Here is a 22,632-nt window from a genome sequence, read left to right as displayed (position 1 = left end):
AAAATACATGTAAATATGCCTCTCAGGATTCCCTCCAACAACTCATTCACCGGTGATGTCAGGCTCACTTGTCTATAGTTCCCCAGCTTTTCCTTATCACCTTTCTTAAATAGTGGCACCACGTTAGCCAACCTCCAGTCTTCTGGCATCTTCACCTATGGCTATCAATGACGCAAATATCTCAGGAAGGAGTCCAGTAATCACTTCCCTGGCTTCCCATACAGTTCTCGGTCTCCCTCCTATCGGAAGGATGTTGTGAAACTTGAAAGGGTACAGACAAGATTTACAAGGATGTTGCCAGGATTGGAGGATTTGAGCTATAGGGAGAGACTGACTAGACTGGGGCTGTTTTCCTTGGAGCTTCAGAGGATGAGGGGTGACCTTATAGAGATTTATAAAATTATGAGTGGCATGGAAAAGGTAAATAGACAAGATCTTTTCTCTGGGGTAGGGGAGTCTAGAACTAGATGGCATAGGTTTAGGGTGAAAGAAGAAATATTTAAAAGGGACCTGAGGTGCAACTTTTTCACACAGAGGGTGGAGCGTGTATGGAATGTGTTGCCAGAGGAAGTGGTGGAGGCTGGTACATTTACAGCATTTAAAAGGCATCTGGATGGGTATATGAATAGGAAGGGTTTAGAGGACTATGGGTGAAGTGCTGGCAAATGGGATTAGATTAGGTTAGGATATCTGGTCAGCATACACAAGTTGGTCTGAAGACTGTTTCCATACTGTACATCCCCATGACTCTATGACCTCATCAGAGCATGAGGATTTATCCACCTTTACGTATTTTAAGACTTCCAGCCCATCCATCTCTGTAATATGGACATTTTTTAAGATATCGCTCTTTATTTCCCCATGTTCTCTACATTCCATGTCTTTCTCCACAGTAAACACCAATGCAAAATACATGCTTAGTACCTCCCCTATCCCCTGTGCTTCCACACATAGGCAGCCTTGCTGATATCTAGGAGGCAAGAGTGTGGTGTCGGAAAAACACAGCAGATCAGGCAACATCCGAAGAGTTGGAGAATTGGCTTTTTGGGCATAAGCCCTTCATCAGGAATGAGGCTTGTGGGGAGTGGAGGGGTGGGGGGGGGGGGGGGGGGGAGCTGAGAGATAAATAGGAGGTGGAGGGGTTGGGAGAAGGTAGCTGCGAATGTGATAGGAAGATAAAGGTGGGAGTAATGGTGATAGGTCAGAGAGGAGGGTGGAGCAGATAAATGGGAATGATGATTGACAGGTCAAGAGAGTGATGCTGAGTTGGAGGCTTGGGACTAGGGTAAAATGGGGGGAGGGGAAATGAGGAAACTGGTGGATACAGTCGATGACATTTGTAGAGGTACTGTCGGATGTGGAAGGATCCTTTGGTGTCTTGGACATCTGACAGGAACTTACCCATATTTCTCCTTCCACATCTGACAGAAACGTACCTCCACAGATGTCATCTACTGTAGCCGTAGCACCTGATGTGGTCTTCTCTATATCGGGGAGACAGGACGCCAACTTGCAGATCAGTTCAGAGAACATCCCTGGGACACCTGCACCAACCAACCCTACTGCCCCGTGGCTGTACACTTTAATACCCCCTTCTACCCCACCAAGGGCATGCAGGTCCTTGTCCTCCTCCATTGCCAAACCCTAACCACCTGATGCCTGGAGGAAGAACTCCTCAGCTTCTGCCTTGGGAATCTCCAAACACACATGATTAATGTGGATTTCACCAGTTTCTTCATTTGGCCTCCCCCCACCTTAACCCAGTCTCAAGCCTCCAAGTTGGCACTGCTCTCCTGACCTGTCCATCTTCCTTCCCATCTATCTGCTCCATCTCCCTCTCCGAAGGTCGGGAGGGCAGTATGGTGGTGCAGTGGAGGGCAGCACAGTGTTGCAGTGGAGGGCAACACAGTGATGCAGTGGAGGGCAGCACAGTGACGCAGTGGAGGGCAGCATGGTGGTGCAGTGGAGGATAGCACACTGGTGCAGTGGAGGGCAGCACAATGCGGCAGTGGAGGGTAGCACGGTGGTGCAGTGGAGGGCAGCCCAGTCGTGCAGTGGAGGGCAGCATACTGGTGCTGTGGAAGTAGGCACAGTTGGGCAATGGAGGGCAGCACAATAGCTCTGTGCTGCCCTCCACTGCATCACTGTGCTGCCCTGCACTGCACCACTGTGCTGCCCTCCACAGCAACACTGTGCTGCCCTCCACTGCCCCACCTTGCTGCCCTCCACTGCCCCACTGTGCTGCCCTCCACTGCACCACTGTGCTACCCTCAGACAGTCAAGCAGATTGTAAACATTAACTCTAACCTATGTATGCTGGCCTTCAGGAATCTCACCTGGGTACACCTCTTGCAACAGTTTGATATTTAATGATTCTAAGCAGTATGCTGGTTGAGAATGGTCTGTTCTCTTCCTGTTATAGACAGATGGAGAAATGTTGTTTCCTGGATGTAGTTTAAATATGCACGATCCATTCTCTGCAAACAGAAGGAATACATTCAGGCCTTGCACCGTAATTGAATCACGGAAGCTTGGCGTGGGCCTTTAACTCCCTGTTGTTTTCTCTATGCCAATGCTTTGCGAAATCACAGATGATTTGATAAACAAACATCATCCCTTTTCTATTGCACCATAAATTGTTGCAATCATTTGAAATTTAGCATTCTTATGCTTGTTCTGATAAGTGACAGCAAAGATTTTAAACAACATGTCTCTCTCTTCAGTTATATATGTCATGTCCATACAGTCATTGGGAAATCCCTCTGTTACAGCATTGTGGATGCATCTTCACTCCATGCATTGCAGCTGTTCAGAAAGTGACTTTCCATCACATTCTCAAAGATAATTAAAGATGGGAATCAGTTGGGACCAAGCCAATGACAGCCAGCTCCTGTGAAATAATAAATAAATACTTCATACCATGAGTAGGGTATTGCTGATTACAAAATACAATGACACATCACACTACATAGAGCTGAGATTACAATAAGTTATATATTCCACAACACTCTGTGCAAATACTATTGCAAAATCTGAATCTGTCATCTTGTTAGTGGATATAAATGCACAAATTGTTAAAGTCCATCATTAAGTAGGTTATAGTAAGGAGCTTAGAAAAATCATAATGCAATCAACCAGAATCCACATAGTCTTATGAATAGGAAATTGTGTTGCAATATTTAAAAGTTAATAGTTCTTTGAGAAAGTAAGAGCTAGATGGTTAAAGGAAATTTGTAGATGTGCTGAACTTGGATTTCCAAAAGTCATTTCATATACTGCCACATCACCACTAGCACGAGGAAATAGCACATTAGCAAAGCTAGAGAATTGGTTGGCTGACAGGAAGCAATGAGTAAGCATTAATTGATACTGTTCAAGTTGGCAAGCTATAACTAGTAGAGTGCCACAGGGATTAGTGTGAAGGCCTCACCTACTTACAATCTATGCAAATGATTTGATTTTAAAATAGTTATGGAGAGGGACCAAACCGGTCCACAGATTCAAGTTCTAAACTGGGGCTAGGCCAATTTTGGTGGAATTAGACAGGAGTTTGCAGGGGTTGGTTGGAGTAGTTTATTTGCAGGAAAAGGGACCTTTGGCAAGTGAGAGGCCTTTAAAAGTTAGATAGCTACAGTTCAAGGTCTATATGTTCATGTGAGGGTAAAAAGCAAGGTTGAAAGGAAAAAGGAACTTTGGATGATAAGAGATATTAAAGCTTTGTTCAGGAAAATGGAGGCATGGCTCAGGGACAGGCAGCTGGGATCAAGGGAATTCCTGCAGATTTACAAGGGATACAGGAATTTATTGGAGAAGGAAATCAGGAGGGTGAAAAGAGGCATGAGATGGCCTTGGCTGAAAAGCTTAGAGTGAAGCCAATGAGGTTCTTTAAATACATAAAAGGAAAAAAAAATACCTAGAGAGAAAGAATATGTCCCCTCAAGGATCAAAGCTGACATGTATGGTAGAACTGTAGGAGCTGGGCAAGGTCCTCAATGAATAGTTCTCTTCTGTGTTTACTGTGGAGAAAGACATGAAGACATGGGAACTTGGACAGTCCATATCACAATAGAGGACGTGTTGGATGTATTAGAAGGCATGAGGGTGGATACATCTTCTGGTCCTGATCAGATATATCCAAGAACACTGCAACAGGCTACAGAAGAAATTGGGGGCCACTGGTTGATATTTTTGCATCATCATTAGCGACGAGTGAGCTCCCAAAAAACTGAAGATTGGAGGGTAGCGAATGGTGTGTCCTTATTCAAGAAGGCCTTACTGAAATCCATATAGACTACCGTCCTGCCCTCGTCAACTTTCCTGGTCACTTCATCAAAGAACTCGAACACTGGCTGATATTTTGCATCATTGTTGATCACGGGTGAGGTCCTGGAAGATTGGAGGGTAACAACGAAAAACCTGGGAACTATACATCAGTAAGCCTAACATCTGTGGTGGGTAAGTTACTTGAGAAGATTCAGAGAGATAAGATATACATGGATTTGGAATTATAAGGTTTGTTTAGGAATAGTCAGCATGGCTTTGTGTGTGGGAGATCATGCCTCGCACATCTGTTAGAGTTCTTTGATGAAGTGACCAGGAAGGTTGACAGGGGCAGGGCAGTAGATGTAGTCTATATGGATTTCAGTAAGGCCTTTGGTACATTTCCACATGGTAGGCTTCTCTGGAAGATTAGATTGCATGCAATCCAGGGGGAGTTGGCAAATAGGATACGCAATTGACTTGATGTTAGGGAGCAGAGGGAACAGTAGAAGGATGCTTGTCGTTCTGGAGGCCTGTGACTAGTGGAGTGCCTCAATGGTCAGTTCTGGACCCATTGCTGTTTGTTATCTGTATTAATAATTTGGATGAGAATGTACAAGCATGGTTAGTAAATTTGCAGATGACAGTAAAATTTGTGGTAACGTGGACAGTGAGGAAGGTTATTATAAATTGCAGCAGGACCTTGATCACCTGGAGAAGTGGACCGAGAAATGGCAAATGGAGTTTAACATAGATAAGTGTGAGGTGTCGTATTTTGGAAATTCAAATCAAGGTTGGAATTTCATGGTGAATGGTAGAGCCTTAAGGAGTGTAATGGAACAGAGAGACCTTGGAGTTCAGATGCATGGTTCTCTGAAAGTGGAGTCACAGGTAGATAGGGCAGTGAAAGAGGCTTTTGACACACTGGCCTTCATCAGTCAGTGATAGAAGTTGGGAGGTTATGTTGCAGTTATATAGGACGTTGGTGAGGCCACATTTGGAGTATTGTGCTCAGTTTTGGTCACTTTGTTATTGGAAGGATGTTATTAAACTGGAAAGATTGCAGAAGAAATTTATAGGGATGTTGCCAGGACTCAACGGTCTGAGCAATAGGGAGAGTCATAGAGTCATAGAAATGGACAGCATGGAAACACATCATTCGGTCTAACTTGTCCATGCCAATCAGATACGCTAACCTAATCTAGTCCCACTTGCCAGCCCATATCCCTCTAAATCCTTCCTATTCATATACCCATCCAAATACCTTCTTTCTGTTGTAACTACCAGCCTCCACCACTTCCTCTGGCAGCTCATTCCATGTATGTACCACCCTCTGCGTGAAAAAGTTTCCCCTTCCTTCCCTTTTAAACTTTTCCCCTCTCACCCAAAACCTATGCCATCTAGATTAGATTACTTACAGTGTGGAAACAGGCCCTTCGGCCCAACAAGTCCACATCGACCTGCCAAAGCGCAACCCACCCAGGACCCATTCCCCTACATTTACCTCTTCACCTAACACTACAGGCAATTTAGCATGGCCAATTCACCGAACCTGCACAGTTTTGGATTGTGGGAGGAAACCCACACAGACATAGGGAGAATGTACAAACTCCACAGAGAGAGTCGCCTGAAGTGGGAATTGAACCCAGGTCTCTGGCACTGTGAGGCAGTAGTGCTAACCAGGACTCAACGGCAACTCTCTGTGTGGAGTTTGCACATTCTCCCCGTGTCTGCGTGGGTTCCCTCCAGGTGCTCCGGTTTCCTCCCACAGTCCAAAGATGTGCAGGTCAGGTGAATTGGCCATGCTAAAGTGTTAGGCAAGGGGTAAATGTATGGGTGGGTTGCGCTTCGGCGGGGTGGTGTGGACTTGTTGAGCCAAAGGGCCTGTTTCCACACTGTAAGTAATCTAATCTAATCTAACCACCGTGCCACCCATCTAGTTCAGGACTCCCACCACCCCCCCCACCACCCCCCCCCAGGGAAAAGACCTTGTCTATTTACCCTATCCATGCCCCTCATGGTTTTATAAACCTCGATAAGGTCACCCCTCAGCCTCCTACGCTTCAGGAAAAACAGCCCCAGACTATTCAGCCTCTCCCTGTAGTTCAAATCCTGGTTGGACAGGTTGGGACATTTTTCGTTAGTGCGTAGGAGACTTGAAGGGGGAATCCTGTCGTAGTGTAAGATCATGAGAGGCATGGATAGGGTGAATGCATTCAGTGTTTCTCCAAGGGTTGGGGAAATGGGGTCTAGAGAGCATCAGTTTAAAGTTAGAGGGAAAAGAATAAAAGGGAGACTGGGGGAATTTTTTTTACAGGGTGGTATGCATACAGAGGGGCAGCACGGTGGCTCAGTGGTCAGCACTGCTGCCTCACAGTGCAAGGGACCCGGGTTCAATTCTGGCCTCAGGTGACTGTGTGGAGTTTGCACATTCTCCCCGTGTCTGCGTGGGTTCCCTCCAGGTGCTCCGGTTTCCTCCCAAAGATGTGCAGGTCAGGTGAATTGGCCATGCTAATTTGCCCATAGTGCAAGGGCATTTAGTCAAGGGTAAATATAGGCTAGGGGAATGGGTCTGGATGGGTTGCTCTTTGGAGGGTCAGTATGGAATTGTTGGGCTGAAGGGCCTGTTTCCATACTGTAGGGAATCTAATCTAATCATATGGAATAAGCTGCCAGCAGAAGTGGTTGAGGCAGGTACATTAACAACATTCAAAAGACGTTTGGACAATTACATGGATAGGAAAAGATTAGAAGGATATGGGCCAAGTGCAGGGAAACTGGATTAGTATGGATGGACCAGTGTGGGCCAAATGGCCTGACTCTGTGCTGTAGGACTCTATGAAATGAACATATGTATGGTAGCTGGGGTTCCAGATGACACTAAGATGGGTAAGAATGTAAGTTGACTAAAGCAGGTAAAGAGTCTACAAACCAAAGTTGATAGTTCAAGTGAGTGGGAAGAAATTGGCAGATGGACAAGCAATTTGGAAAATATGAACTCACCAATTTGGCAGGAAGAATACAAAAACAATATGCTTTTTAAGTCAAGAGAGATTAGGGCAATTGTGATGCAGAGCATCTGGATGCCCTAATAGATAAATCAAAAAAAGATTACGATATAGGTACAAGTTATCAGGAAGACAATGGGATTGGAATGTAAAAAGTAGGGAACGTTTACTACTTTGGTGAGGTGACATCTGTGTACAGTTTTGGCTTCTATGTTTTTAAAAGGATACAACTGTCTTAGAAGCTGTTCAGAGATAGTTCAGTTAACTCATTCCTGGAATGACTTGTCCTATGAAGAACATTTGAACAGATGTACCGATAACCATTGGAGTTTTTAAGAATGAGAAGTGATCTTGATGAAACACACAAGGCCTTGAGGGGATCTGACATTAGACAATGGGAGAAGATTTTCCTTGTGGGAAAGACCAGAATTAGTTGTCAGAGTTTAATAATAAAATGTCTCCCTTCTAAGATGGAGATTAGATTTTTTTGTGGGGGTGGGTGAGGGGCTGGGGTGGTGCAGTTGGTCAATAATCTGTAAAATTCCCTTTTGGAGACAATAGACCAGTCTGGAATCATTAAATTTAGCCTGCATTCGACATTTTCATTGATAGAGGAAGGAATGGAGGGGAATGGATATGGACGGGAAGGTACAGTTGAGTTGAGACCATAATCAGATCAGCCATAATCTTATTATATGGCACATCTGGTTCTAAGGGCCTACTCTTATTCCTAAGTATTGTATTTCAATCGTATTCCAGTGAATAAAATAAACATTTCATTATATAATTCAATAAATACTATACTGAAATAACATAATGAATATTCCATTACACTGTGAATTAATTTAGAGAAATATAGCAAAGGCATCAAACTATGTAAAGTAAAAACTACAAAAAAAAACTGAGTAAATCTGCTCAACTCCACATCATCATGCGTGAGTTAAACGTCCCTTATTTATTATTCGGAGTGTATTAAACATCACTTTATAGCAAAGGGAATAAGTAAGCAATTGCCATATTCTACATCATAGTTGCAGTGAATACTAGACGATTGTAGTGACTAATAACTCGTTTTATTGCCATTCCCTGTTTTATCAATTTTCCCAATTACACCTAAGAACTTTAATATGTTTCGCTGGTTTCATGACAAGTCCACCGTTAAGAAATCACGCATGTAAAGGATTAATAAACATAATATTCTCTTTTTATTAACCTCTTCTCCTTACAGGGGTAAATGGTATGATTGGTTTTAATTAACGATTGAAATGTAAGCTATCTGACTCCACTTCCGTGTTCTAAACTTATCGAAAACTGTATCGTGCTTTTTTTGTTTTAAAATGAATTCTTCGACCTCCAAAATTTTTTAACAAATGCAAGCTCTTTCTCCAAACTTTTAAATATTAACACTCATATTCTTCGCCCCGTAACTGAGTATTTTCTCTTTCGAAGTAATCGGCTTTAATGCATTTCGAAAAAAATTGCAGTTGAAAATTTCAAAAAGTATGAACTTAACTTCACCCAAACTTTTTATTTTCGGTTATTTGACGCAAGTGTCCAATCCTTTCTAATTCTCGTCATTGATGGTTGTGAATATCGAATTAATTTTAAAACGCGGCGAAGTCTTCGTTTACAAACGTATGTTTTCTTTTTTAAAAAAAACCTTTTGATACAACAAAGCAGGAGAGATGAAAAACAATAACAGATTATTTTATCTTTGAGAGTTGTTTATTAATAGACGATAAAGTGCATGTTCAGAATATTTTAATCTCGTTCAGGAAACTGTTTGGGACTAAATTAACTTAAAACGAATTTAAAAATAAAAAACTTAGACAGGACACAGACACGCGTGTGTACACAATCCTGTTCCTTAAATACTGCACGGGAAGTTCACTGGTGAAATTAAATCCATTGAGACTCGACTGAAATCCTGTTTACAGGGTTAGTTAAATATAAATAAAATATCGGCGGAAAGTCTTTCCCAACTTGTGAAAGGATACTTCCCTTAATCAGAAGAGACGCTTGTGAGCTGATGACCTCAATAAAACAGCTGTATGAAAAAAAAGAGAAAAATTGGAGATTGATTTAAAGTTATGTTGAATGTTTAAGCCATGATTATGAAAGGACGTTTACGTTTTAAACGGGTAAAGAGATGACTGCTTCAGTAACTGCTAGGACTCTTCATCACTTAAGTTACAGCTTGTAAAATAAATGAAACACATAAAAGTCATCTTTGCAACCTTATACTTTTTTTAAAAGCAGTGTGCGCAAACTTTGACTCAGTTTCTGCTCAGAAAATTACTGAATTTTCTCGATTTTGTTTTCCAATTGAAAATTGCGAAGTCCTGAATTCAAAGCAAATTCTAATCCATCTGTCCAAGTCTGCATTTTGCGCTGCACTCGATAAAAATCACGCAGTTTTTGACCGTATTTCCCACAGGGATATGTTTATATTTGTGGAATATAGTCGTGGAATCCAACAGACAAATAATCAAAGTAAAGGGACGTTTGTTTAATGCAGCCATCCTTTCTGACACCACGTCAAATGAAAGTATTGATGGTGAGGGTTCTGTGTCCTGGTAGTATACTTTTAATTACACAGGTCGGAGCGCTGTTGAAAGGTGATGTCAAATGAATCATTGTACTGTAAAGTGGAAGAAAAGAACATCATTAACAGGCCCCGAACGACTGCATGGCTTCTGGACGCTCGTAAAATGAACTCACTGGACGTTTATAAAATCCTGCACAAGTTAACAAACCTCCAATGATTTATTTATCCACGTCAGTTAGAAAAAATATTGGAGATCTCCAATACACCTTCTAACTGAGCAGTCACTGCGCGGTGGCACAGTGGTTAGCACTGCTGCTTTACAGCACCAGGGACCTGGGTTCATTTCCCCGCCAAACTGTGTACAGTTTGCACATTCTCCCCAGTGTCTGTGTGGGTTTGCTCCGGTTTCCTCTCACAATCCAAAAATGCACAGGTTAAGTGAATTGACCATAGCAAATTGCCTGTAGTGTTAGGTGAAGGGGTAAATGTAGGAGAGTGGGTTAAGCGTCGGTGTGGACTTGTTGGGGCGAAGGGCCTGTTTCCACACTGTAAGTAATCTAATCTAATTGTTAAATGATCACCTCCCTCAATGATTTTTCATGTTTACAAAAGAAACCTAAATATCTTTGAAATTGTTGAAATTTATGCGATTGTGAACTCTAAACACTAACACTCAATTTCAGTAAATGATTTATCTTTAAGGGGAAAAAAAACTATCTTTGACTCCCAATCTTTAATTGGCCGGTTCCCAAATGTTTGTCTTTTGTTGACATGTGATACGTCATTTTTTCTTCTCCCTCCCCCAAGACCCCGAGAAAGGGGGTGGGGGAAGGCAGGGAATGAAGGGAAACAAGCTCCTGCTTCCAGGCTGTTTTCAGAATAGGAGACTGAGAGAAAAAGAGTGTTTATTTAAGTCGTTCCCAGATGGCTGAACAGTACACTAGCAGAAAGCCTGAGCAACGAGGCAGTGTCAGCCGGTAGGTGAACGCCTTCCCTCACCAGTCTGTGTACAAACGTTTGAACTTGTTTGGACTTTAATTTGCCACTGGGGAGACACCAGAAGTGTGAATTAAATTTGACAAAACATTGTTCTTTAAAACAATGCTTTGCAGGAGAAGGGACTGATAGAGTGTATGCACTCTATCAGTATGTGTGTGATCTGGTTCCATGAGTGATTTTAATTCCGATGTTAAAAGCCTTCTGAAGTTTAAACCCTAATTTGTAGAAGTTTTTTCTTTCTGGTGCTCCTTGCAAAGATTCGACCTTTTGGTCTCATGCAAAGTTCGTGAAACGAAAATATTCATTTATAATAAGGTTAGGAGGTGGGTGGGGCGAACAGAATGGGGTCCTGATTGACTTTTTCCGCAAATCAGTCCGGACATGAAAGCGTCAAAATCGCACATTCAAAACGCCTTCACCAGGAACTAGTACTGTTGGGCAAATGGGATTGAAGTGAAATGATGCTGGACGCTTATTGTTTTCTTAAACGCGTTCAACGTTGAGTTTTTTTTCCGGAATTTATAGATCAGTTGCTATCTTCAGCTAGTTTAAAAGAAAGTTCTAAGAAAAAGAGTACGTAGCAGTCTGAAATATACCCCTATATATGATTTGGAAACTGTATTTGCGGATGTAGCATTGGATTGATTAGTCTCCCAGTGAAGTGGAAATGCAATGGAAGAAAGTTATCCTCTATTCCGGCAAACTGTCTAAAATAGGAAATTCGATACAAATTCGCTTCGTAGCAGAAGAGTTTTCACTTTACCAAGTAATCCTGTTGCCCTGTTAATGTACGGTCATCCTATTAACTCAATTAATGCATCTTAACCCTGTCCGTACAACTATCCTATATACAGCGTAAACTTTACATTTCGTTTTGGGTAACGATCGACCAGATATCCTTCATTATAAATCCCGAGACACAACAACGCGCGCAATGCATTAAAATTACCCTTAATGTGGGACATAGCTAAATATTTTAGCAGTATATACAGTAAGTGAACTTTAAAAATAAGTAGCTATTTCGGAAGGACCATACAGACTGACCTGGAATAAATCTTGATCACCAGGCATAGCCACAGCAGAATTCCAAGCTCGATTGGCCGGTCACTCTAAAAAAGGGGCAGGTTCACTCCGCTTTCGAGAACACAACTCTTCGCGAAAACCTTAAGGAATACACGACAAAGTGAATCGTGCGGCCGGGGATGAAGGAATATCCTGGGTCAGCAGTTAAGAACAGCTCTTTGTGCCAACGTTACAGAGGCGAACCTAACTTTAGAGTGAGCGCTTTCCGTCCCTCTTAAACTCTTTGCCTCTATATCAGATGTTTGCACAGAGTAAGGTCCGTCTTTTCCTTTTGTGTCACCATTGTCCGTCAGAAGTTAGTAAAATTAGTCGATAACTTGTGTCATAACCAGCGTTTACGCAAACTTTCGGCATCTCAATGTGATATTGAGGAAACTGCAGTATTGTGTGTCATAGACTACAACGTTAAACCGCGACCCCGTATCGCTTGATGATTCAGAGTAGGTAAAATGGGACATATTTTCCTTTTACACGGTTTCGAAGAGCACTCAATTGACGGTTGCTATTTGTAGGAATAAATTGTCCACAAAACGTTTGTTGCTTTTTCCTTTATTGTTAACAATCACGGAAAGCTAAACGAAATTAGCAATAAAGTTGAATTTAGACAGCGCCTTTAACAGCTGAGCTCCCCCCGAATGTCTCATGGGAGAGATATGCGAATACAATTTAATACTGAGCCACTTGCAGTATTATTTTCAGAGGTAGGTTGTTTAATAAAGGAGGTTGAGAGAGAGAAAGGTTTAAGGAGCGGAGTGCGAAGTCTGGGCTCCGCCAACTGAAGGCCAGGGCGTAAATGACAGAGAGATTGAGAGCCAGGGTGTGGGAGAGGCCGAGAATGAGGAGCAGCAAGCCCGGCAGCATCAGGAGGGGGAGAAGGCCACGCTTCGGGTGTAATCCTTCTTCAGGACTCAGAATGAGGAGATTGCAGAGCCGGGGGATTGTGAGGGTTACAGTCTGAGGGCAATGGGAGCTGCATATCTCCACCAGAGATTGCGGCTGAAGTCACTGAGACCCAGTGCTCACACTGCATTATCCCCAGCCGCTGAGGCTAGTGAACAATGTGATGGAACTTTACCGGCTACAGGGAAAGGTGTACAATTTAGATGCAATGACAATAAATTCGCACAGACTTCTGACTGAGCGAAGTCACACTGGAAAACAGGCAGACTGGTGTTTGGGAACGTGGCTGAGAAATCGAGGGCGGTTCTTGCCGCTTAATGGATATGAAATAATTAGATTTATCCACTTGTCAAACCTGAATGTGAAATTGTATTTTTTTTAAATTTAAAAATAATGAAAGACCAACACGATTACATTGTCCGAGCTTCAAATCCTTTACTAGCCTTAGATTGAATGAGAGGCGGGATTTTTTTGCTGAATAATAATACCGAGGTAGTTTAGTGTTGAGGAAAATCGACGTTTCGGAAATGAACATGTTCAGGAAAGAAGGGCTCATGCCCGAAACGTCGATTCTCCTGCTCCTTGGATGCTGCCTGACCTGCTGCGCTTTTCCAGCAACACATTTTCAGCTCTGATCTCCAGCATCTGCAGTCCTCACTTTCTCCTGGTTTAGTGTTGAAACATTTACAGCGTTCAATGCCCCCACATCTCCACCAATCCCAACCAAGGATCAAGTGACCAGTGTAGAGACAAAATCGCAGAAAATGCAACTGATTCTCAGCCACGGTGTGCAGACCTTTCTTTCTGCTATTTCAGGTTGTAGTTGTACTCTTAAGGATAACGAATTCCCATATTCCCTGGGCTTTTGTCACGGTGAATAAGGCTAAGGAGCGTGCAGTCTGTGTTATATACAGAGCGGTAAAAACAATGACTGCAGATGCTGGAAACCAGATTCTGGATTAGTGGTGCTGGAAGAGCACAGCAGTTCAGGCAGCATCCAAGGAGCTTTGAAATCTTTTTTTATTTCATAACATATACTTTATTCATAAAATACTTTAATGATCTGTACAACTGGACATGCCATACATATGTAAACATTCCATTTGTTTGCATACCGAAAAAAAGAGTAATCATTCCTATTTACAGGTCTGTACGATTCGAAATCGACGTTTTGGGCAAAAGCCCTTCATCAGGAATAAAGGCAGAGAGCCTGAAGAGATAAGTGAAAGGAGGGTGGGGGTGGGGAGAAAGTAGCATAGAGTACAATGGGCGAGTGGGGGAGGGGATGAAGGTGATAGGTCAGGGAGGAGAGGGTGGAGTGGATAGGTGGAAAAGGAGATAGGCAGGTAGGACAACTCTGGACAAGTCATGGGGACAGTTACTGAGCTGGAAGTTTAGAACTAGGGTGAGGTGGGGGAAGGGGAAATGAGGAAACTGTCGAAGTCCACATTGATGCCCTGGGGTTGAAGTGTTCTGAGGTGGAAGATGAGGCGTTCTTCCTCCAGGCGTCTGGTGATGAGGGAGCAGCGGTGAAGGAGGCCCAGGACCTCCATGTCCTCGGCAGAGTGGGAGGGGGAGTTGAAATGTTGGGCCACGCGGCGGTGTGGTTGATTGGTGCGGGTGTCCTGGACATGTTCCCTAAAGCACTCTGCTCGGAGGCGCCCAGTCTCCCCAATGTAGAGGAGATCGCATCGGGAGCAACGGATACAATAAATGATATTAGTGGACGTGCAGGTAAAACTTTGATGGATGTGGAAGGCTCCTTTAGGGCCTTGGATACAGGTGAGGGAGGAGGTGTGGGCGCAGGTTTTTCAGTTCCTGCGGTGGCAGGGGAAAGTGCCAGGATGGGAGGGTGGATTGTAGGGGGGGCGTGGACCTAACCAGGTAGCGCTGACCTTGGCGATACAAATTAATATCTTCAGATAGTTCCAGAGAGAATCCCTCTTGCTTTTGTTTTCTTTTTCAACATTTAAGCCATTTAACATTTGAAGAGTTGGAAGAAAATTCAATTTATGACATTGATGGCCGTTATATTGTAGACAGCACAAAGGAAAGTGATGCCAGTCCGTTTGTGTCCAGTAACCCTTACTCAGCCTGTCATTTTTTCACATCGATTGCCGTCTAAAAGCAGCTCCCTGTGGGAACAATTTCTGCCGAAGATCTTGTATGTTTCTATTTTTAGAAACTAAGTTTCAAACTTTGTCACAACTTAGCAAAGTGAAATACCATGCTCAGGATTTAAACGGCCCTTTGTATTTGACAGTCATAGGTATTACCTGATTATCAATGCCTTCATGAAACTGCAGTTTATGTCAGAGTGTAAAACTGCCTTCATGTTAATATTTATGCATTGTATATACCGACCTTCAGGCCAGGCAGCGATATCCCTGTTAGAATAAAAAAGGAAGACGAGATCAAAAAACAGAAATTTCTGGAAACCTCAGCAGGTCTGGCAGCATCTGTGTGAAGGAAGCAGAGTTAGCCTTTCAGGTTGAGTGACCCTTCCTTAGAACTAAAGTAGACAGGCAGGAGGCTGGAAGAACACAGCAAGCCAGGCAGCATCAGGAGGTGGAGAAGTCAATGTTTCAGGTATAACACTTCTTCAGGGGCAGAGCAAGCGTACGTTTCAAATCGAGATGACTCTTTATCGGAGCTCTGGATGTTATCTGACCTGCTGTGATCTCCAGTAAAGTACTGTGATTGATGGAAATCAGATACAAAAACAGAACATAGAACATATAACAATACAGCACAGAACAGGCCCTTCGGCCCACGATGTTGTGCCGAACATTTGTCCTAGCTTAAGCACCCATCCATGTACCTATCCAATTGCCGCTTAAAGGTCACCAATGATTCTGACTCTGCCACTCCCACAGGCAGTGCATTCCATGCCCCCACCACTCTCTGGGTAAAGAACCTACCCCTGACATCCCCCCCATACCTTCCACCCTTCACCTTAAATTTATGTCCCCTTGTAACACTCTGTTGTACCCAGGGAAAACGTCTCTGACTGTCTACTCTATCTATTCCCCTGATCATCTTATAAACCTCTATCAAGTCACCCCTCATCCTTCGCAGTTCCAATGAGAAAAGGCCGAGCACTCTCAACCTATCCTCATACGACCTATTCTCCTTTCCAGGCAACATCATGGTAAATCTCCTCTGCACCCTCTCCAAAGCTTCCACATCTTTCCTAAAATGAGGCGACCAGTTCTGCACACAATACTCCAAATGTGGCCTTACCAAGGTCCTGTAATGCTGCAACATCACCTCACAACTCTTGAATTCAATCCCTCTGCTAATGAACGCTAATACACCATAGGCCTTCTTACAAGCTCTATCCACCTGAGTGGCAACTTTCCAAGAGCTATGAACATAGACCCCAAGATCCCTTTGCTCCTCCATCTTACTAAGAACCCTACCGTTAACCCTGTATTCTGCATTCTTATTTGTCCTTCCAAAATGGACAACCTCACACTTGACACGGTTGAACTCCATCTGCCACTCCTCAGCCCAGCTCTGCATCATATCTAAGTCCCTTTGCAGCCGACAACAGCCCTTCTCACTATCCACAACTCCACCAATCTTCGTATCATCTGCAAATTTACTGACCCACCCTTTGACTCCCTCTTCCAAGTCATGAATAAAAATTACAAACAGCAGAGGACCCAGAACTGATCCCTGCGGAACTCCACTTGTAACTGGGCTCCAGGCTGAATATTTACCATCTACCACCACTCTCTGATTTCGACCGGTTAGCCAGTTCTCTATCCAACTGGCCAAACTTCCCACTATCCCATGCGTCCTGACTTTCCGCATAAGCCTACCATGGGGAACCTTATCAAATGCCTTACTAAAATCCATGTACACTACATCCACTGCTCTACCCTCATCCACATGCTTGGTCACCTCCTCAAAGAATTCAATAAGACTTGTAAGGCAAGACCTACCCCTCACAAATCCTTGCTGGCTGTCCCTAATCAAGCAGTGTCTTTCCAAAACGTCCTGAAAACGTCACTGGTCCCGAAACGTTAACTCTGCTTTCTCTTTACAGATGCTGCCAGACGTGCTGAGTTTTCCTATCAATTTCCGATTTTGTTTCTAGTTTCCAGCATCACAGTTTTTTTTGTCTGTTCATTGACGGTAAGATCTGCTCTGTATTGTTTTGAGTACGGCGGGTATTCTGCCATGTGATGTCTCCATGGAAAGTCGGAGCTTCCACTCCCAGCTTCGGGGGAATTCACAGCAGAGAGAACACGCGACAAGTTAGGAATGGGGAAATCAAATTGACATTTTAAATTATATTCCATTTAAAATCTATGGGGTTGAACGACGGACGTTAGGAAGAAAGAGCTTTTTAAATGTTGTGGACACAAAGAAACTACTAAAAGCAAGGTAACTCCTTTCAACATCCACCTAGTCAAGTCCCCTCGGACAGCTGGAGGGTGGAAACCCCAATATCGGCTCCTGTCTCACAGAAATAACGTAGTTTTACTTTAAACTGGGATCTGGATTGAATGTGGGTGGTACTTAAGGTGACTTTCTGTAAAAGTGGCTCCGCGTTTAGCATTGTTGCTTCACAGCGCTGGGGACCTGGATTTGATTCCAGCCTCGGGCGACTCTGTGTAGAGTTTGCACATTCTCCGTGTCTGCGTGGGTTTCCTCCGGGTGCTCCTGTTTCTTACCACAATCCAAAAAATGTGCAGGTCAGGTGAATTGGCCACGCTAAATTCCCCGTAGTGTTCAGGCTAGGTCAGGGGAAATGTAGAGTAACAGGGTGGGAGTGAGTCTGGGTGGGTTACTCTTCGGAAGGTTGGTGTGGACTTGTTGGGCTAAAGGGCCTGTTTTCCACACTGTAAGGATTCCGTGAAAGGAGAAATGTTTTTACTCTGAGTGGTTCGGACATGGAATGCACTGATTGAGCATGAAATGGAGGCAGATTCCATTGACGCTTCGAAAGCGAATTGGATCAGTATATGCAGAGAATATTTGCATGGCTGCGGGGGACAGTAGGCTATGGGGATGAAATGAGTTGCTTTTGCAAAGTTCTCAAACATGAGAAGCCAGTGTCATCGTGCTGTGCTGTGTCCAGATTCGCATTTTTCTACATTTATAATGACATACAGAAATAAACTCAAAATCAGGCTGACTAGATGTTAATCTGGTAACGATTTAAAATGTGTTCCTGGGATCAGATTAAAACTTGAAGTCAAACTATCCTGATGTCCACTTTTGCATATATGACTGCTCAGCATGTTTAAGGAACCTAGATATTGGATGCTTGTTAACCCCCGCTGGTTTTGTAACGCAGTTGTAAATCATCTTGCACAAAGGTTATAGTACAGACATGGACAGAGAGAAGATCAGAACTCAGAAAGACATTCACATCAAGTCAAACTTAGTCACTAAATCATAAGATAGTTATGGATAAAACCTGCGATTTAGTCTGAATAATCTATCCAGGAAAATTCCCAGAGACCCTAATTTCACCCTTCAACTGAATCACCTCTTCCTTTTCCTGTAGATCTGCACTTTTTTTTTCAGATGAACAAGAAACAAGAGTCGGCTCTTCCAGCTTGCTCTGCCATTCAATCACATCGTGGCTGACCTGATTTCAACCTCAGCTCTCCATTCCTGCATATCCCCAATAATCTGTCAACCCTATCTATCTACTTCTGCCTTGAAAATATTTAAAGATACTGCACCCTTTTTAAGAAGGGAGTTCCAAAGACTCACTGTTCCAGATAAAACAAAACTAATCTTAAATGGGCGACCACTTAGTTTTAAACTATGACTCTTAGTTGTAGGATTTCCAACAAAACAAAACATCCTTTCAATATCCACCTAGTCAAGTCCCCTCAGGATTTTAAATGTTCTTTTTGGAGAGAGGAAGACTAGGATGAGATCTGATAAAGATTTTCAAAATCATGAGCAAGCCAAGTAGAGTGGTTAGGGAGAAACTGTTCCACTCTTGATGAAGGGTCCTGCTGAAAACATGGACTCTCCAGCTCCTCTGATGCTGCTTGACCTGCTGTGCTTTTTCCAGCTCCACATTTAATCGACTCTGACTTTCCAGCATCTGCAGCCCTCACTACCTCAACTCAATAAAGGAACAGGAATGAGACAGCGTAGATTAGAAGTCGTTGCAAAAGGAGCAAATGTGATGTGAGAAAAACACCTTTTCACTCAGTGGGTAGTTAGGGTATGGAATACACTGCCTGGAAAGTAAGCAGAGGCTGGTTCAACTGAGCCATTTAAGTTGACAATGGAAAATTATTTGGATAGGAATAGCTTGCAACAATATGAAGGAAAAAAAGCAAGATTGGCACGAGGTAACAATACTCTTCTGAAGAGCTACTGCAGGCACACTGGGCCAAATGGCTTCCTTCTGCAGTATAACACTTCTATGATTCTAACAACACAAGCTATAAGGCTGTAATGTGCCTATTCAGTAAAGATACTTTCCCCAAACTTGTATTGAACAACACTGACCAACTGTCGGCAGCTGATGACAGAGATCACAGGCAGCTGAGAATTTGCAGTACCTCAATTTGCAATTAGTCTCATTAGAGTAGTGGTGATTGAATCATGTGTAAATACCCTAAACCAAATTCAAAGAAGTAAAGATTAATCGGCATTAAACCTGAAAGGAGTATTGGAGCCCTAAATGATGAGAAGGCCAATGGTGAAAAAGCAGGTGTTGCATCCTGTCTGTTGGCACAGAGTATGGACCTGACAGTGGCAAACACTGGTATTTTTGTGACCAAATGGTTAAACAAGAAGGGCACAATTGAGCCTGGATGCATAATTAGCACAGTGAGGATCAGAGATTACATAAGAAAATTACCATGAGCCATAGTGGGAAACTCATCATAAAACTCCCTGAAAATAACACTTAAGAGTCATCAAGCTGTACAGCATGGAAACAGACCCTTTAGTCCAACTTGTCCATGCCACACAGACATCCTAAATTAATCTAATTCCATTTGCCAGCATTTAGCCAATATCCCTCTAAACCCTTCCTATTCATATACCCATCCAGATGCTTTCTAAATGTTCTAAATTGTACCAGCCTCCACCACTTCTTCTGCAGCTCATTCCACACATGCACCACCTAAATGTTGCATCTTAGGTCACTTTTAAAATTTTCCCCTCTCACATTAAATCAATGCTATCTAGTTTTGGAGTCCCCCAACATTGGAAAAAGACCTTGGCTATTCACTCTGTCCATGCCTCTCATGGTTTTATGAACCTCTATAAGGTCACCCCGCAGCTTCAGCCTGTTCAGCCTCTCCCTTTATCTTAGCTAAGATACAGGACGATTTTGCCCTTGGAGTCCTGGTATCGTTGGTAAACCCATGTTTCAGTCCCTCAAAGGTCAATATATCCTTCTCAAGATGTGGTGTCCAGAATGTCTATCAATATTCCACATATGATTTGACCTTTAGGCATAAAGCCCAGCATTCCATTAGCCTTTTTGAATACTTTCAGTACCCATTTGTGATATTTTTAATAACTCATGTACATAAACTTCTTCCCTGTCTGGCCTCTTTAGACCTCCACAGCTTTGAATTTTTCACAATTCAGAATGTACCCTGAAATGTCCCTTTTAGATCCAAAATGGGTGACTTAATTTATCCACCTTGAAATCTATTTGGCAGTTTGAGCTATTTGCTTAGGCTTTCATGTGTACTGCTTAGAATTTACCTCATTTTCAGCACATTGGGGCAAACTTGGATTTTTGCATTCCCATGTGCATTGTTAATAAATGCGATGAATATTTGAGAGCTGTAACTGAGATCCTTATGAGATGGTGCTGGGCATATTCTGCAAATTAGAGTACATTACTTTTTATCACCTGTCACTTAGCCAATTTCTCAATTTTCAATTTTGTGAGCTTCAACTTTAGTTATATAATGTTAAATATTACACTCCCTTACACGATGTATTCCAGAATTGAATGTAAATCAGATCCATAGACATGTCCATTATTTTAGTCACTTTTCAGCTTCATCAGGAGTGACAAATTCTTTACAATCTATGCTCTTTCTTCCTGATCAATGAAAAGTTTTCAGATATCAGTTACTCCACCTTAAATGATTGATTCCCGGAATTACCCAATATCAGATGCTAGACTGTCGATCATTCCCTGATTTCCCTACCCCAGGATTTTAAAATAGTGATATTCAGTTTTCTGATCTAATGGAGCTATTTGCTATGAAGAATCTCTCAAAGCACTTTATAGGCAATTGACTGTTTTGAAATTCATCCATTGTTATGGCCTTATTTGTGGGTCATGGCAGGAGGTTAAGATTTCGAAGGTTGGTGATCCCGAGGGTGACTACAGCCAAGGTTATTTTTGTGCTTCCCTCGATCCATCAAAATAGATCAAGAGTTATCTTTGGTGGGGCATGGTTTGATTCAATTATCTATGGAACTGGTTGGAATGACAAAGGAGATGGTGCAACCAGTTCCTTTCTAAAATGAAAAATGGCACAGTATTTGCATAATAATATATTTACACAGCAAGGAATTTCACAGAAGTTCGATGTCAAGCTACAGAAAGTATATGTGCACAGATAAACAAAAACGTTGTCAAGGAGGTAGTTTTTAAGAAATGTCTTAAAATGGGAAAATGTAAAATGGAATTTCAGAGCTTATGATATTGATGGAGATATAGTGACATGCAGAATGGAAACATACCCTTCAGTCCAACTAGTCCATACTGACCATGTTCCCAAACTAAACGAGTCCCACCTGCCTGCACTTGGCTTTTATCCCTCCAAGCCCTTCCTATTCATGGACTTACTCAAATATCTTTTAAACCTTGTAACTGTACCTACATCCACTACTTCCTCTGGCTGTTCATTCCACATAAGAACCACTCTGTGTAAAAAAAGTTGCCTCTCATGTCTGTGATGATGCTACTCCTTTAACAAGGTAATGCTATCCTTGGCTGTTTTTTCAGAGAGGTCATAATAGCAGCAATTCTGAAATATCTGGGGTTGATCTACTTCAAGAAGCTTTTAAGTTAAAAAAACTTATACAATGAAAGGGGAGTGGCCATTTCTCCCAGCTCAGCTTTTCTCTTGTTTGGGTTTAGTTTGTTTTTAGCAAGCAGATTGTGAAGCTGCTGAACCCAAAGAAGCAGGTCCATGCTGATTCTCCCTCTCTCTGACATCTCTCCTGGAAGAACCTGTGTTGGACTTTTCCTTTTTTTGGCAAAGGGGTGTTTATGGGGATTGTTGCAAGTATTTGGAACAGCATTATTAAGTTGGGATAGTTTGTTTGATTGTGGGATAGATTAAGTTATTCTGTACTCTGTTGTCTGTTTGAGTTTCATTTGGTAATCTTGCAAATAAATTCTCTTTTGTTTAAATTTAAGTGGTTGGGCCAGCTGCATCACTCCTGGAATATTCGCTCTGCAGCTGCTTAAAGCAATTAGCAACATTAGGGTCTGGGCGACTTTCTTGAAATGTTTTGAGAGGTTCTGGCCTGGTTCATAACAGACTGGGGTCTTGTCTGGAATTTGTTCCATAGTTTCAAACTGAGATTAAGGTTGTTGGACTCAAAAGCTGCAAGTGGCAGGGGTTAGTGTCTTTTGTTCTGGGTGTTGATGTTGGTTGGTTTGAACAGTGCTTCGGATAGCAATGGCTTTTTCAGTGACTAAGAGTTTTTAGGGGGTGGAAGAAGTGACTTTGGGGGTTTTACAAAAGGTGAATAAGGTCAGGCTGTTAGAATTAGCAGGCAATCTGGAGTTGGAGCTGCCTCCTTCCATGAGAAAACAAGAGATAATTACAGCAATAGCTCACCATTTAAATTTGCTGGAAATGC

At 42.6% G+C, this 22,632-nt stretch overlaps 1 protein-coding gene and 1 long non-coding RNA gene across 5 annotated transcripts in view; one reads left to right on the top strand and one right to left on the bottom strand.

Annotated features, from left to right (window-relative positions):
• Positions 1–2,250: 2,250 nt before the first annotated feature.
• On the bottom strand, positions 2,251–12,333 carry LOC140462836 (uncharacterized). Of its 2 annotated transcripts, XR_011954547.1 has the most exons (4): positions 11,860–12,333; positions 8,782–9,315; positions 3,914–4,016; positions 2,251–2,890 (listed from the first exon to the last, which is right to left on the bottom strand). It is a non-coding gene; the product is annotated as an uncharacterized lncRNA (long non-coding RNA). The 2 variants fall into 2 exon arrangements; XR_011954546.1 differs by having other exon boundaries at positions 2,251–4,016.
• asip1 (agouti signaling protein 1) overlaps positions 10,642–22,632 on the top strand; it is a 69,489-nt gene continuing 57,498 nt past the window's right edge. The window contains exon 1 of one of the 3 annotated variants that reach the window (XM_072556184.1): positions 10,642–10,793. In XM_072556184.1, the coding sequence (XP_072412285.1) occupies positions 10,741–10,793 (53 nt within the window). In that variant the 5' untranslated portion in view covers positions 10,642–10,740. The remainder of the gene's footprint in view (positions 10,794–22,632) is intronic. The other 2 variants (XM_072556186.1, XM_072556185.1) reach the window with 2 other exon arrangements.

Source organism: Chiloscyllium punctatum, chromosome 37 (assembly GCF_047496795.1).
Source record: "Chiloscyllium punctatum isolate Juve2018m chromosome 37, sChiPun1.3, whole genome shotgun sequence".
In the NCBI taxonomy this organism is placed as follows: Eukaryota; Metazoa; Chordata; class Chondrichthyes; order Orectolobiformes; family Hemiscylliidae; genus Chiloscyllium; species Chiloscyllium punctatum.
Note: the sequence above shows the minus strand (reverse complement) of the source record. Positions and strands in the feature narration are given on the sequence as shown.